The 15,984-nt window shown below is 37.9% G+C and overlaps 2 protein-coding genes across 3 annotated transcripts in view; one reads left to right on the top strand and one right to left on the bottom strand.

Moving 5' to 3' along the window:
• Window positions 1–15,984, top strand: part of LOC129771190 (cyclic AMP response element-binding protein A) — a 303,674-nt gene that overhangs the window by 272,100 nt on the left and 15,590 nt on the right. Inside the window, exons 3-5 of the mRNA XM_055774601.1 lie at window positions 6,666–7,273; window positions 7,335–7,856; window positions 7,921–8,064. Of these exons, the coding sequence (XP_055630576.1) occupies window positions 6,666–7,273; window positions 7,335–7,856; window positions 7,921–8,064 (1,274 nt within the window). The remainder of the gene's footprint in view (window positions 1–6,665; window positions 7,274–7,334; window positions 7,857–7,920; window positions 8,065–15,984) is intronic.
• On the bottom strand, window positions 9,372–12,833 carry LOC129771189 (uncharacterized). 2 transcript variants are annotated; one of them, XM_055774600.1, is made up of 3 exons: window positions 12,147–12,833; window positions 10,651–12,085; window positions 9,372–10,549 (listed from the first exon to the last, which is right to left on the bottom strand). In XM_055774600.1, the coding sequence occupies exons 2-3, from the start codon at window positions 12,058–12,060 to the stop codon at window positions 9,686–9,688; spliced, it is 2,274 nt and encodes a 757-aa protein (XP_055630575.1). In that variant the 5' UTR covers window positions 12,061–12,085; window positions 12,147–12,833; the 3' UTR covers window positions 9,372–9,685. The 2 variants fall into 2 exon arrangements, with proteins under 2 accessions (XP_055630575.1, XP_055630574.1); XM_055774599.1 differs by having other exon boundaries at window positions 10,651–12,833.

Below are 15,984 nucleotides of genomic sequence, written 5' to 3'. Positions count from 1 at the left end.
TATATTTTTTTTATTGATCATAACTTAACTTATTCATTACAATTCTTACAACGATAACAGAGGTATGGGTTTCCTTGCAGTGTGGCTTAACATATTTTTTTGTTTCAGGCAATTATATGCAGAGAATGATCGACCAGGGAAACAGGAAAAATTGAAAAAAACCTGCTAAACGAACTGAACAGAAGGGAGATAGCATGAGAGGGAAAATTTCTATATTACAGTTGGACCTGCACTAGATTTGATATGAGAATGTTTCCAGACATCGAGTATCCTGTCCAAAATTTCGTCCATTCATTAGCCGATATTTAATAGTTTATGTAGATCGTCAGTAGGGTAGTTGAATTCAAGATTTAGCATCATCTTGAGTATCTCTGTGCCGGTGAGAGATGTGTTGGCTCGGTTAGACCTTGGTTACATGTCCCAAATATATGTTTTTCTTCGATGCAATCGTGGTTCGTGTGTGATTATCCTTATATCCTTATACTCACCTTTTCTTCCTTTGTGAGTAATTTGTCCCCTTGCTATAAACAGGAGAATAAGTTGAAACGTAAATTCGCAATAGATGTACGAATAGATTTAAGGATTGAGTGTATGTGATTATCAAAATTGTAATAATTTCTTTATATCCCATCCTTTTCCTGAGAAAATATGTTCCCCTTTTAATTTCGAGTCCACCGCGAGTAAACGGTTTCCCACATTACTAACCATAGATTTAAGAAAATAGTTTATATACGACCATTCCATGTCAATCCGATATAGTAGTTCTCAGATTTTCGTCAAAAGTGGTAGTTTCGTGCTTTATCGCAAACTATTAGACCCGTATTTTTTTTTTTTTTTTTTTTTTTTGTTAGGGTGCACATTTTCATTTTAGGGTGATCGACTTTTTCCCTTTTTTTTCCAAAAATGACATTTTTCAAAAATTCATAACTTGTGAACTACTGAACCGATTAAGACGGTCGACATATCAAATTAAAGCTTATAAGTTAGTCATTCTTGAAATGCTATGCTTGCAAAAATTTCAGGTTTTGGTTTTGTCATTATTGATTGTATTTGTTTTTTATAGTTTCATGGTCTCGGGACCAAGGGCGCTATATTTTTTTATCTTTTATATGGAAAGCTGGAGATTTTCCACATAACATATCTCGAAACCAGGGAGGCGTTTTTTTTCGTTTTTGAGTTATGATTTTTTAAAGTTACCCGATGGCTCAAAAAATCATTTTTCCCTTTTTTTTTTTTCCAGAAATGACTTTTTTCAAAAAATTATTACTTTTGGACTACTGGACGGATTCAGATGATCGACATATCAAATTAAAGCTACTAGCTTTCATGAAAAAATAACACACTTGCCAATTAATTGGATTATAGTCACATACATCCAGTCTAATCGCATAGAAATATTGAACGAAAACTGAAATGTTAACTTTGAAAAATCATAACATAAAAAAGAAAAATAACACCTCTCTGGTATTCGGATGTATTATGTGAAAAAACCTCAGCTTTCAGGAAAAAATATAAAAAATATGGCGCTCTTGGTCCCGAAATGATGTAAGCTACAGAAAACAAATATAATCAATAATTACGAAAACAAAATCCATTTCTATTCAGAGCGTAATATTTTTTCAAACAAGACTAGCTTATTGGCTTTAATTTGATATGTCGGTCATCTGAATCGGTCCAGTAGATCAAAAGTTATGATTTTTTGTAGTGGAAAAAATGGGAAAAGAATTATTTTTCGGACCATCGGTTATCTTTGAAAAATAATAACTAAAAAACGAAATAAACGCCTCCCTGGTTTCGAGATATGCTATGTGAAAAATTCTCAGCTTTCCAGAAAAAAATATTTTAAAAAATATAGCGCCTTTGGTCCCGAGACCATGAAAACTACAAAAAACAAATACAATCAATAATAACGAAAACATAATTCAATTTTTCTGCAGCTGTAGTATTTTTCCAAAAAAGACCAAATTAAAAATTTTAATATGTCGTACATCTGAATTGGTACAGAGGTTCAAAAGTTATGAATTTTTAAAAAAATGACTATTTTTTGGCAAAAATGCGAAAAAAGTTGATTTTTCGGACCTCCCTAAAATGGAAATCACCCTAACAAAAAAATTAAAAATACGACTCTAATAATTTGCAAAACTACCACTTTTGACGAGAATCTGAGAAACACTATATCGATTTGGCATGGAATGGCTGTATATATATATATATATAGTTTGAAAAATATATTTAAGAATTCGGCTCCTTTAAACTTATGTAACTGAGCCTGTAAAAATAAACGAATTTATAAAAAAATGAATCTTGAGTATCTCGTTTTGTCGATATTGATGGTTTTTCTGTGCTAGGATGGAAATCTGTACGTTATAGTTGTACGAAGTATGAATTTATATAGCAAGAGATTGTTCGTAGCGCTTAGTCTTGAACGTCGACTGATTAGTGGGTAGAGCATTTTAATTAGTTTGTCACATTTGATATGGGAAGAGGCTATGTGCTTGTCAAACTTTAGAGCAAGGAACAGGATGTCCAAGTACAGTCACTTCCGATTGTGGCAAATATTTTTATTAATGTGGCAAATATTTTTAATATTTATATGTTTTTGATGGATTGACCTTCATTTTCCAACGTTGTTGAAACTCCTCGAGTTTTTAACCCTTTGTGGGTTTTTATCTGCGGCAATGTAGCTCGTGTCATCAGCGAAAAAATAGTAGCTGTTACCATCCACTCGTGGTACACCAGAGACGAAAATGTTGAATAATATTGGACTAAGTACGCACCCCTGTGGAACACCATAAGGAACTGGCTTACAGTCTGATAATAAAGGGTGTGTCACATCAAATTGCATCACGGAAAAAACGCTGTAGAAATTCGCCCAGTAGAACGATCCTTTTGAAAATTTTAGACAGTAAAATAAAAACTATTAAACAACTTTTGGCATTTTCTTTTTATTCATACTTCGAGCCCAAGCCCGTATGCTCGCACCTTCCTCTTTACCCCGTCCATAAGATTCTGTACAACGTCAGGTTGTAGTTTTTTTTTAACAGAAATCCATTTTCTCTTGAAGTCCGCCTCCGATTTGACAACTTTTGGGTTCTTCCGGAGGGCCTGCTTCATAATCGCCCAATATTTCTCTATTGGGCGAAGTTCCGGCGCGTTGGGCGGGTTCATTTCCTTTGGCACGAAGGTGACCCCGTTGGCTTCGTACCACTCCAACACGTCCTTTGAATAGTGGCACGAAGCGAGATCCGGCCAGAAGATGGTCGGGCCCTCGTGCTGCTTCAATAGTGGTAGTAAGCGCTTCTGTAGGCACTCCTTAAGATAAACCTGCCCGTTTACCGTGCCGGTCATCACGAAGGGGGCGCTCCGCTTTCCGCAAGAGCAGATCGCTTGCCACACCATGTACTTTTTGGCAAACTTGGATAGTTTCTGCTTGCGAATCTCCTCCGGAACGCTGAATTTGTCCTCTGCGGAGAAGAACAACAGGCCCGGCAGCTGACGAAAGTCCTCTTTGGCGTAGGTTTCGTCGTCCATTACCAGGCAATGCGGCTTCGTCAGCATTTCGGTGTACAGCTTCCGGGCTCGCGTCTTCCCCACCATGTTTTGCCTTTCGTCGCGGTTAGGAGCCTTCTGAACCTTGTATGTACGCAGGCCCTCCCGCTGCTTGGTTCGCTGGACGAATGAACTTGACAAATTCAGCTTATTGGCGACATCCCGGACCGAACTTCTCGGATCACGTCTAAACTGCTTAACTACGCGCTTGTGATCTTTTTCACTGACGGAGCATCCATTTTTGCCGTTCTTCACCTTCCGGTCGATGGTTAGGTTCTCGAAGTATCGTTTTAGTACTCTGCTGACCGTGGATTGGACGATTCCCAGCATCATACCGATGTCCCGATGTGACAACTCCGGATTCTCGAAATGAGTGTACAGGATTAATTCACAACGTTCTTTTTCGTTCGACGACATTTTTCCAAATTTACGAAAAATTGACAGTGAAGCATGGCCAACGTGATCTATACACTCTTATCTGATTATAAGCGAAAGCTGAAGATACAATTCCTAAAAATTAAATTTCTACAGCGTTTTTTCCGTGATGCAATTTGATGTGACACACCCTTTACACCATCAACAATCACTTGGGAATAGCGTTTGTTCAGAAATGATTGCAACATATTTTGGAGGTATATAGGGAAATTAAATACTCTCAATTTATGCAATATCGCATCGTGCCAGATGGAGTCATAGGCTTTCTCGATGTCTAGAAGAATCATCCCCGCTGATTGTCCTTGACTAAATACACTCTGTCCAACTTCTATAAGACCAGGTGATGATCTTGCTGTTTTGTGTCACTGTAAACAAACAATGCATCAATTTATATTCTAGTGTGTAGGTGTTGATGTCTACCATACACTGCATGATTTTCATATGTGTGTGTGCAAGCACTGAGCGTGAACGAATGTTTTCGTATTTTCAACTGTCAAGTTTCTATAAGACCAGTTACATTTTCCGTTGTTTTGATCAATTAAATCTGGCAAATTCCGAAGGGAAAATTCTTCACGGAGAGAGAAGAAAGACAAATCGATGCTTTTCACTAAGAAAATGTTGGTATCAAAGATATTTCTCGTCGGATTGGACGATCCCATCAAGTAGTGTTCAATTACTTAACGAATCCTCAAGGATACGGTAAGAAGGAGAGAGCTCCACGTAAATCGAAGCTCTCTGACCGGGTTAAGCGGGGAATAGCTAGAACAGATTCGATTACATCAAAATCGCTTATGCAAATAAAGCAATATTTCAATTTAAATGTTACTCGGGTGACAATTCGTCAAATTTCGGTAAAAAATACTCACATAAAGAGGGCTAAAAAGGTTAAAACTCCTCATCTTACACCATCTCACATCGGAATACGTCTGAGTTTTGCCAAAGCTCACATGAACCGACAGTGGGATATGGAATAAAGAATGTTTCCAAAAGAACACATTTTGCTATATATCATAACGAAAAGTTCTTCAATGTATAGGTTATCTTCACTGACGAAAAAAAGTTCAATTTGGATGGTCCTCATGGTTAAAAAGGGTACTGGCGTGATTTACGGAAGAAGGAACAGTATTTTTCAACCAGGAATTACACACATGTTCTGGAATCCTCGATCCTACCGTTTTTGGGTGGATATCGTCACAAAAAATCACATTACAGCAAAACAATACTACTATTCATACCAGCAAGGAAAATTGGCAATGGATTAAGGTCCAAAAACTTAATTTTTTGGACTGACTGGTTCGCTCTCCAGACTTGAATCCTGTTGAAAATCTTAGGGGGATCTTTGTACGCAGAATCTACACTGAAGGAAAGCGATATACCACGATTGAAAAGCTCAAGCTCGCAATTTTGGAAAAATGGAAAAAATATCGAGAAATCCGTTCAGAAAAATTTGGTAAATAGTATGTTAACACGAATTTTTCAGGTTATTAGCCCAAAATGGCAAGGTTGTCAATTATTGGCATGTAAAATTTGTTGCGTGAGCGTTTAATCTGAAAGACCCTGTACAACAGCGCGGAAAGAAGCATTCTTGTTTGTTATACTTTAATTCCATCAAAGAGATATGAAACACTATAAACCTGTTTCGGTGTATTGTCGATTTCTCGTTTGTATGAGAAACAATATCCACCAACTTCAAAGCATTCCATTTTTATCTCCAAATATCATTTGGATAATCCAGATAATATGTACTCAACATTGCTATCAGACCAGATACCAAAATCTAGGTGGACTGGGTCTGTTGCTTTCATCGAAAAAATTACCATTACTCAAGTGAGGAGGAAATTGAATCGCAAATACTGTGTCTTCCCTCGTGTATGATGCTTAACTCCATGCTCACCTCCGATCACGACCTGACGATCATGAGCGTTATTAGAGTTTTAATTGATCTATCGTTGCTGTTTCGAGTTGTCAAAGTTAAGCCCAACAGCCCAACTGAGTATCGATAGCTTGAGGCAAAAAATGACAACTATGATTCACCCATTGACAGCCATATGTTGCGCTGCGCTGCGATCCCAACGCAATTGCAGTGGCAGTAGCAGCCGCAACAGCAGTCGTTTTCCATTAATAAATTAATGGGCTTTTCCGCTTCTGCGACACACAGCAGCTTCGGTATCGAAACTCGGGGCGAACGCGCGCTGAATTCGCCTCCGGGTGACGATAGACAAGCGCAATTCATTATAACATAATTTTTCCATTATTAGAGTCGATTTTTCTTTTTATCATCATCTAACGAGCCTCATCAGCTGATAGTCGGTCGCGTCGTCGCCATCAGCGTCCTCGTTAGGAGGTGTATCGGGTTTTAGCGGGGAGTTTTTCTATCACCACGTCGGAGCAAAACTGCTTGTAATAGTTTTTTGTTCCGCAGCACCCGCTCGAATGTGTGTACATTAATTGGGGGCTCGTTGTTATAGTTGCCCATCGCACACACTCTCTCCCTCTGTCTATGATTGGGTACGCGAGGATAGGTATTTTATTATTTTAATTGGATGTAAGCACGTGCTAAATGCATTGATTTGAAAGACAGGAAACTTGTCTAGCGACTCGCCTCGCAGATCCTGTTGAATTTTTCGCAACCGACATAAGCAATCGCAGTCTAATTGGTTGTCTTCTCCCGTTTTTTCCAGATATCGAAGAAGAGTGCTACCCCGCGATCAGCATGAACACATCTGCCAATGGTCAGAGTAAACAGCACATTATTCACCGATTCCAGCCTAACATTCCAGCGTTGCTCTCTGCAGCGAGTAATTCGGTGCTCACAACCTTCGGAGGTCACAATGTATCCGCCCTCAAAAGCACCGCATCCGGTGGCGCGAGTCTTAACCTGCTTAGCGCACTTCAGCAGTCGAGCAGTAGTCTAGCCCAGCAGACGCAACTGGTTTTGTGCAATCCGGTTGGCTTGAACAACAATCACCTCACCGTCAACAACAACCTCAGCAAGGAAATCAGCAACAGCAGCAGCAGCACCAATAGCTTACTGCTCAGCTCGGGCTACAGCAGCAAGCAAAGTTGTTCCAACGAATCGTCCTCATCCAGCTCTGGCAGTATAGCCTCAGACATAGAAATCGATGAGATGACCGTCAAGGAAGAGCCCATATCTCCTAGTTCGAGCTGTCCTCCGTCACCCTCAGGAGCCGGCACCAGCGGAACAGTCGTGAATGGCTACACCATCTCCACGGTGAATCTGGCCAATATGGCGGCCTATGCACAGCCCGACCTTGTGTTGGAACACAAGGTGAGAGTAGTTGAATTTTATTTGATTGATTGTTCTCACAGAACTTATTTGATTTCTTCAGAACGGTACCCTCCAGCTTACCTCCGCCTCGCAGAGTTTACTGAAAAATCAGCAAATCATCATCAACGGCAACACAATCTCCACGACCAGCGGCAGCAGTAGTGCCTCCACTCCGTCCCAGCCTGCCTCTGCCCCGCCTAAGATTGTGATGTCCAAATTAAACATCAAGCTGGAACCACAGTCATCCAGCTCCTTCGGTCTACCTCCGACACCTCCTTCTTCGCTGCCAAGCGACGAATCCGAGGGCAACCAAAGTCCGGAGCATCACACGTCGCCCCTATCTCCGCCCACAGTGATCTCAGCCGCGTCCCCCAGCACAAGCTCGAGCAGTTCCGTCAGCAGCAGCAGTAGCGGTGGCAGCACTCCCTCCAGCCGAAGGACCTCGGTGAACAACGGTGCCAACGGGGCACCGGGAACTCCCACATCGATGATCACTTCCTCGCCCGGTGTTTCACGGACGGTCGCTAGTCAGAGTGTGACGACCAGGCAGCCAATTCACACGCCCCTCATCAGCACTCAACCGGTAACGATTTCCTTGCGTTTGAGGTAGCATTTCGGAATTTACATGTTCTCTTTCCCAATAACAGAAGGGTTCGACGGGGACGCTCATCCTGACAGAGGAGGAAAAACGCACCCTGCTGGCCGAGGGTTACCCCATCCCAACGCGACTTCCACTGACCAAAGCCGAGGAGAAATCGCTCAAAAAGATTCGGAGGAAAATCAAAAACAAGGTAAGCGTAGCATCAAATTCACCTCAAACGCCTTTTTGTATCTTTATATTTTCACGTTTACGTAAATGACTGAACTTCATAGGTCGAGTGTTGAATGTCAATAGGCGAATTTGTTTCATTTCTTCGACATGCGTTATGTGCGTTATGGTTTTGCAACACTAATACTATACCAATCAAAATATCTGTCATATGACAGCCGCTACTGAACAGTGAGAGCACAGCAGTGGAACTCCATACAATTCACTAACTAAAAAGTGTCCACATTTTCATCGCTTGTTTACGTGAAGAATATATTTTTTTCAGGCACACTTGATTTGAGAGTGTATGGATTTCTAGCTGTCTTGACGCAAGGTCTTTAATGAAGAATGAGAAGATGGGAAGGTTTATATAAACATGTTTATTATTACATAAGTTTATTCAAATATTAATATTGCTCTTATTTAACTATTCAGTGCAATTTTATCAAAATTTGAAAGAGAAATTAAAAAAGGAATTTTTTTTTCAATATTTTTCTGAGATGGTTATTAAAAATCCATGATTAATATTGCTTTATTATTTACCCTCCATTATTTGTTAATTTCTCCTGCTTTTCGTTCTTTGACCTATCATTTTAACAATTCAATTTGAGAGGTTTAAAATTGCGACAAGATAAAAATTTGGTGTGAAAGAGCGAATTGTGGAAAATTAAGTCGCAAATTCTCTAAGCGTTATAATTAAAGTTTTTCTGTAGTATTTAATTTTTGAGTTTGTGTGAATGACAGATTAAAGTTGATTCATAAAAGAATAAGATTTCATTTGATATGACGATTTTTTAAATCGACTCAATGGCTGTAAAATTATGACGTTTTGTAAGAAATCTTACTTACTTAATCAGCAAAAGGCCCTAGTGGCATGTGCAAACCAACATATCATATCTTTCCGTTATCAGCAAACATGCCAAGCAGTAACTTGCTTATTGGCGGTTTTTTTAGTTGGAGTGCCTTTTAATTGGCGGTTCACCAGTTGGAGCACGCGCCAATCAAGAAGCAATCATCTGTCATAATTGTATGTCAGTTTTACTATGTTGTTCCAATGCCATTTTTATTGAAGGGTCTTTGAACGTTAAACTCAAAAAATGAAGACACAGTATAAAAGTATTTAGTTTTGCAGTTTGTTTGACAAATGTATTCGTTTGAAAACATTTATTAATATATCTACATATATAAAGTGAATTATATCACATCCACTATTCAAGGAAGTTAATGATATTTTCTAGCATCAATCCAAATGCAGTTCTAATTATTACCTAATCAGGGTGTCGACTCAAATTCCGAAAAAAAAATCCCTGATATTCCCTGATTTTCCAGTACTTTTCCAGAAAAATTCCAGATATAGACTAGTGATCAAAATTTTTATTTTAGTTCTGTTTTTTAACAGCTAGTAAGTATCTATGAAGGCTAGAACAAGTAAATTTATGAGCGAATATAATCCAATAAATGAGTTTTTTGTATTTTTTTGTTTGAATTATACAAAGACTGAGAAACGGCGTAAAAGATAGAACATGATTTATTCATGCAGTTCATGAAAGATGCTTAAATACTAATACAGCAGAAAATTTTATTTATTTTGATTCGGATGAGTTTTACAAAACAGTTGATTTCAACAAAGCGATTTTTTCTTGCAAACTTTCGGCTTCCTTCTGTGCGTTTTCCAAAATTTTACTCCGTTTGATCTCTAAAGATTTCGCTTCTGCTTCTCGTTGACGTTTCATCATCTTTGACGCATTTGACGCAAGATCTTCTTTCTTACGGCGTTCCTTGTCTTCTATATAAAGGGAGTGAGAATTTCGAACTCGTTGAATTAGCTGGTTCGAAATTTGTATTGATGCTATCTCTCCAGCGTGAAATACAGCGTCATAAATTTGTCGCTTAGCAACAACCGATTCCTCACGCATGTTTTCAAAAAGACATTCAGCGTTAATGGAAAAGCCCCTCTCAAGGTTGGCGTTTCCATGCGAGAGACAGCAGATCATTTTTACGATGGTAAAAAGTTCCATAAACTCATCCCCCGATAGCAATCCCTTCCAGAAATGGTCCAGTCGTTCATTTTTCCGATCATAGTAGGCAAACTTGTTGCTTTTGTTGCTACCAACTAATTTTAAATATTGTTTCAGTGCCAAGTCTGCTGAAGCTCCACTGATACGACCAAAATCCATCAATATAGTTAAAAGCTTTTCGAATCGTTTTCCAGCCAATTTTTGATCGGAATCAATGACTGAAGGGTCAAGAGAGGATGCGGCTTTCGTCACAGGATACGTCAATGGCGATCGCTTCATAAGCTTTAGAATCAGTGCTTTCAAAAATCCTTTGCATTCCAGACGAAATTGCAGAATTTGTTTTTGGGTCAATTTTGACGAGTTTTTTAAAACTTTTCTTGTTTCAAAACCCAATACAATCTCTTTCATTGGTAAATGATTCTTGGCTTCATTGATCTCTTCTATTGTTACCTGAAAGAAATGAAAACAGTAAATTTTATTCAAATAGCAATAAAATTGCTATTGGATCAATCATTTGATAGAATGAATTATCCACAAGAGATTAAATATACCTGAGTGATGTTCTTTAGCTGATCGATCTGCATGAATCTTCCCAATATACTTCTAGCCATTTGACTCAAATTGTTATACAAAAATGGCACCATGGGATTATCCGTTTGGAACTCGCGCAAAAATGGTTCTACTTCAGCGGCAACGGATTTGAAAAAGGTCAACTTAGCCAACAGTAGAGGATCTTTTAGACACTCAACTACATCGACGTACGAATCTGATTTTGGTTCAATTTTGTCATTCTGAACACCCTCAACGAACTTCCTTATATGAGGAGTAATCTCCACAGCTCTTTGTGCTACGTTAATGTTTTCCAACCATCTGTGAGCGCAAAACTTCAGTGGATACACAGCACTTCCCGAATACGATGTGAATAAAGCGCGTCGTGCTGGAACATCTTTGAAGATGTGATAGATGCCTCGCAGGTACTTCGTAACATTCCATCCAGAGCAGCGAACACCTTCCTTGAATGCACCGTGCAAAATATGCAATCCGCAGCTACCTAAATCCAAGAGCCTTTCTTCTCCATGTTCAAAGTCCATTTTCAGCTCGCGTAAAAATGACCAATTCACGTTGGGACCATCCATCGACACCTGAAGAAGCTTGTTTAAAGGGATATTTCCCAGGCCTTCTTTAAAAGCTGCATGTAAATCTGTTGCTCGAGATCGTCCCAAGAACATTGAGGTCATGTAACGAGTTACCACCTCCTTCTTTTCTTCATCCCAAAATCTGACATTTAGATCCATTTGCTGCTTTTTTGTAGTCTTATTTAAGGACTCGTCAAAACCAACGACAATGCAGTTTGTATTATGCAGAGTTTTATCGAGCTCAGATTTATAATAGGGGGCAATGCCAAACAGCATCATGTAGCTCATTTTATCACGGCCTAGTTGAACCTTCTCAGCAATCTGGCTATCATGAAACATTGTTCTCAATACTACCATGTCCTTTTCAGCTGTGCGGAGTGATTTGTGACACATAACTGTTTCCAAACACCACAGGATCTCAGCTTTGATGGTATCGTTTTTCAGCATGAATTTATCGATAGTTTTCGAAGGAGGTAGAATGCTCGCAGAGGAAACTGAAGGAATCGCAACAGTAGGTACTGATTCCACAGGTGGATGATCATTTCTAGCACAACTGAATCCGATATTCTTGGAAGTGCCTGGTTCGAACGTTTGGTGTGAATCACTCATTAGATATTTGAAAATATTTCCGGCTGTGGTTCGTTGACTATGCTTCTTTGATTTCATATGACTTTTGAGAGCCTGTTTGCCCATGTTGCTGAGAACTATTTCACAGGAACATACAGAACAGTATGCGCATCCTAGCTTAGTGTCAATTCGTTTCAACCATGATGAAAACTCCGGGTCATGCAACCAAACGCCTTGGAACGTGGTTTTGCTTGCCATTTCGAACTAAGTTCTACTGGATTTCCTATGATAAAGATAATAATTATCAGTAAAAAAGGTCACTGTAAATTGTCAGTACACTACACCTTCGCTTCAGTTGATAGTCGGGGAAGAATGCCAGACAACCTTATGATTTTATCGTACCTCTCTGCTAAAATAATGAATAAATTATTTTACTGTATTCACCGATTATAAAATTGGCTCACCCACCTCAACTTTAACACAAAGCGAGCATCAACAATCACTTCCATTAAATGAAATTCAAACTTAAATTTTTGCAGTTCTGTTTCTGCCTACGAGCACCAACAGTCGCTTCCGTTGAACGAAATTCAAACTTAAATTCTTGCAGTTCTATTTCTTCTTACGCAAACACATCTTTCAAATGGTCGAAAAAACAGCCCCGTGACATCGCCTATCTTACTGGCTGTGCTCGGAAAGCGCAAATATATCAGCTGTCAGTTGCATTCAACAATTGTCAAACTGGTGCTCGAGATGATGGTATCTGATAAATAACGGCTTAACACGGAGTTGGCAAAAACTGCACGAAAGTAAAAGACTTCTACTTTCGCGCCATTTTCACAGACAAAAACAAACAACATACACTGAAGTAAATGTACACATAAAACCTGGAAGGCTAAAAACTTTTATATTTTATATCCAACGAATTTCATTTTTCCCTGATTGTGGTAAAATTCCCTGATTTTCCCTGATTTTCCCTGACCATATTTGAATTCCCTGATATTCCCTGATTTTCAAGGATTTTCAAGGTAGTCGACACCCTGCTAATTATTATTATGGCCGCACTAAAAGACATGAAAAACAACAAGAAAAACGCGAACTTTGAAATTTGTGAACTATTGCAGTATTACTTCAGCCATTCCATGCCAAACTGATACATTGGTTTTCAGATTTATGGAAAAATTGGTAGCTTGTTTTCGTCATGGTAAAACATTGAACCTATATTATTATTTTTTTGGGTGATTCGATTTTTTCACTTTTTCTTAAAATGACTTTTATCAAAAACTCATAACTTTTGAACCACTAAGCCGATTCAGATGATCGATACATCAAATTGAAGTAAATTAGCTAGTCTTCGGGACCAACGGCGCTATATTTTTCTATATTTTTTCTTGAAAACTGAGGATTTTTTTACACATTTATATTTTTTACTCAAATATAGATATATTCTTTTTTCTTTTTAGAGTTATAATTTTTTAGAGTTAACCGATAGTTCGGAATATTAATTTCTTCCCCTTTTTCCTATTTTCAAAAATTCATAACATTTGAACTGCTAGAGCGATTCAGATGATCGATATATCAAATTAAAGCCAAGAATTCAGAGTTGTTCGAGAAATAATAAAACGAAAAATAAATAAAAATAAATTTTGTTTTTCATAAATAAAAAAAAAATTGCGCCTGTGAAATTATTGACTTAAATTAACTATGTCGATTATATGAATCGATTCAAGAGATAAAAGTTATAAAAACCTCATTTTAGGAAAAAAGGAGAAAAATGATTTTTTGAACCATCGGTTAATTTTGAACAATCATAATTTAAAAACGAAGAACACATTTTTGGATATGTTATCTAAAAACTCCTCAGCTTTCGAGAAAAAAATATAAAAAACATAGCGCCCTTGAATGAAAACTATAAAGAACAATTACGATCAATAATCAAGAAAACAAAATTATTTTTTTTTGCAAGTATAGTATTTAAAAAAAACTGGCTAACTGGCCAATTTGATATGTCGATCATCTGAATCGGTTTAGTAGTTCAAAAGATATGAATCTAAAAAAAATATCTTTGGAAAAAAGGAGAAAACTAGATTTTTCGAACCACCCTAAAATGGAATGGGATCTAATATTTAACGAAAAGGGACAAAACTACCAATTTACACGAAAATCTGAGAAGCACTATGTCAGTTTGGCATGGAATCTATATATAATACTAAACAAAGATAGTTTGGTGTTAATTTCCCCTGCAACTAAAAAACTGATTACTAGAAACTTATTGACGTTAACGTTTTATTACCTTGTAAATTCTAGATACAATACCAACAGAGGGTATTTAAAAAAATAAAAATAGCTTTTTATGGGGTGTGTTCAAAACTAAAAAAAAAAATATTCAGAAATCATATTTTTATGTTGTTTTTTAAGCGTACCTACATTATTTAGTCGTATAATTATAGTATCATTCAATTTATTCCGATGAGAATACTTTAAAATATTTCAACTGATGCTCTTACCACATTTTAATTTTTTTTATTCAATGTTCAGTTTCTATGGCGAAGCTTCATTCGTAAATTACACATTTGTCATCATTGGTGGAATACGATCATAAATGTTGTTATGAATAGCTCAGCAAGTTATGATTACAATACATATGGATTTATTTTGATAATGCATTATACATAAACCGATAAAAATGCATTATAATATCAATCCACAGCGTTTTTGTGTCTATATGTATATTTTATTCAATTTCAGTTATCATGATGATGCTAACATTAATAACATTATATACGAACCTCCCACCTTATATATGATGTCTCCCACCCTTTTAGAGACATCTTAACATTATGTTCAATTTTTAGAGCGTAAACTATCTGTCAATTTTTTCACTGTTTACATTTTCTTGCCACAAATCGTTGCCACTTTTTTCTCTCCAGTTCCACTTCTCTTCTCTGGTGAGAGCATTGAAACTAAAGAGATTTATCTTGCATGTTTCAAGCAAAATTTACAGACTACAGTTTAAAATTATAATTCCAATAATAAATCATGAACAATTCCTATTTGACGTAGGACTACGTCTTTCATTTCTATACCGGGGTGTAAAATCAAAGTTTCTAAAACGAAAGCGTTACGTCGGAGACCGAGATTTTGAGCGTTAATAGCTCCTAAACAACCACACGAAATGGTATGATAAACACTTCATTATAAAGATAAAATATCTACGCGTTATATACTTACTTTTTCATCCAAAAACTTGTTTCAATAGCCTTAAAATTGCTTTCAAAACAGGCTATTGAAATCACCTATCGGTATATAAGCGAGCACCGCTCGGAAATCCACTTAGTTATAATTCAACAGCGGTTGGAGCATGTTGTCGCTGTTGTAGTGAAGCTAACTTCGTTCATCATGAAAGCGCTGATGAACGGTGTCACCAAGAGCCTGTTTGTGCACCCTAAGCCGGAAGGGAATCCATCAGGCGGAGAGTGATGCCACAAACGGTTCCGCTTGAGACATCGGAGCAGCCACCACACACACACATACAAGCGCGGAACTATTTTCGTTTGGTTGCCATCCAGCATCGAGAAGATTCCGGAAAGATGTCATCGTTGCTGAAAAATAATCCACCAGTTCCCCTTGGAATTGAAAAATACATTCATGCGAAAGAGTTTATTTCAATATTTTCTATCCATATAACACTGCGATCAAATACATTTGGTTTTGTGATTTTTCAATCAAGTGCAATTAACAGGTGGTTATCGAGTGAGCATTAACCACTGATGGGCTTCGAGTATCGAGGAGAATCTAGAAAGATATTATCGTTATCGTCAATTGCAATTAGCAGGAAAGTCTCTGAAGATTAGTCTTCCCCATCAGTAGGCTATTTTCGTATCCAATATTGGATGCGCGCGCAACGGAAAATGTTTCGCATCGCGAAGTCATATAATCGCTCAGTCGCTGAAAATTTCAAACTCAGAGAGATCATTCACCTCTAGTTTGCCTTCCAAATTGCCATCGTAAACCATACCTTCTCTCGAAGCAATTACGGACAAAAAGCATACTTAAGCGATACTCTGGTGGTGAAACGCATTCATTTTTCGTGAGGACATCGACAAGACAACATCGTTACTGAACGAGCTGAACGAACTGAACGAGCTGGACGGCGACGGATCGAAGGATTCCTTACCTGGCCTG

The sequence above is a fragment of the Toxorhynchites rutilus genome, chromosome 2, assembly GCF_029784135.1.
Source record: "Toxorhynchites rutilus septentrionalis strain SRP chromosome 2, ASM2978413v1, whole genome shotgun sequence".
Taxonomy (NCBI): domain Eukaryota; kingdom Metazoa; phylum Arthropoda; class Insecta; order Diptera; family Culicidae; genus Toxorhynchites; species Toxorhynchites rutilus.
This window is presented reverse-complemented; position numbering and strand designations above follow the sequence as displayed.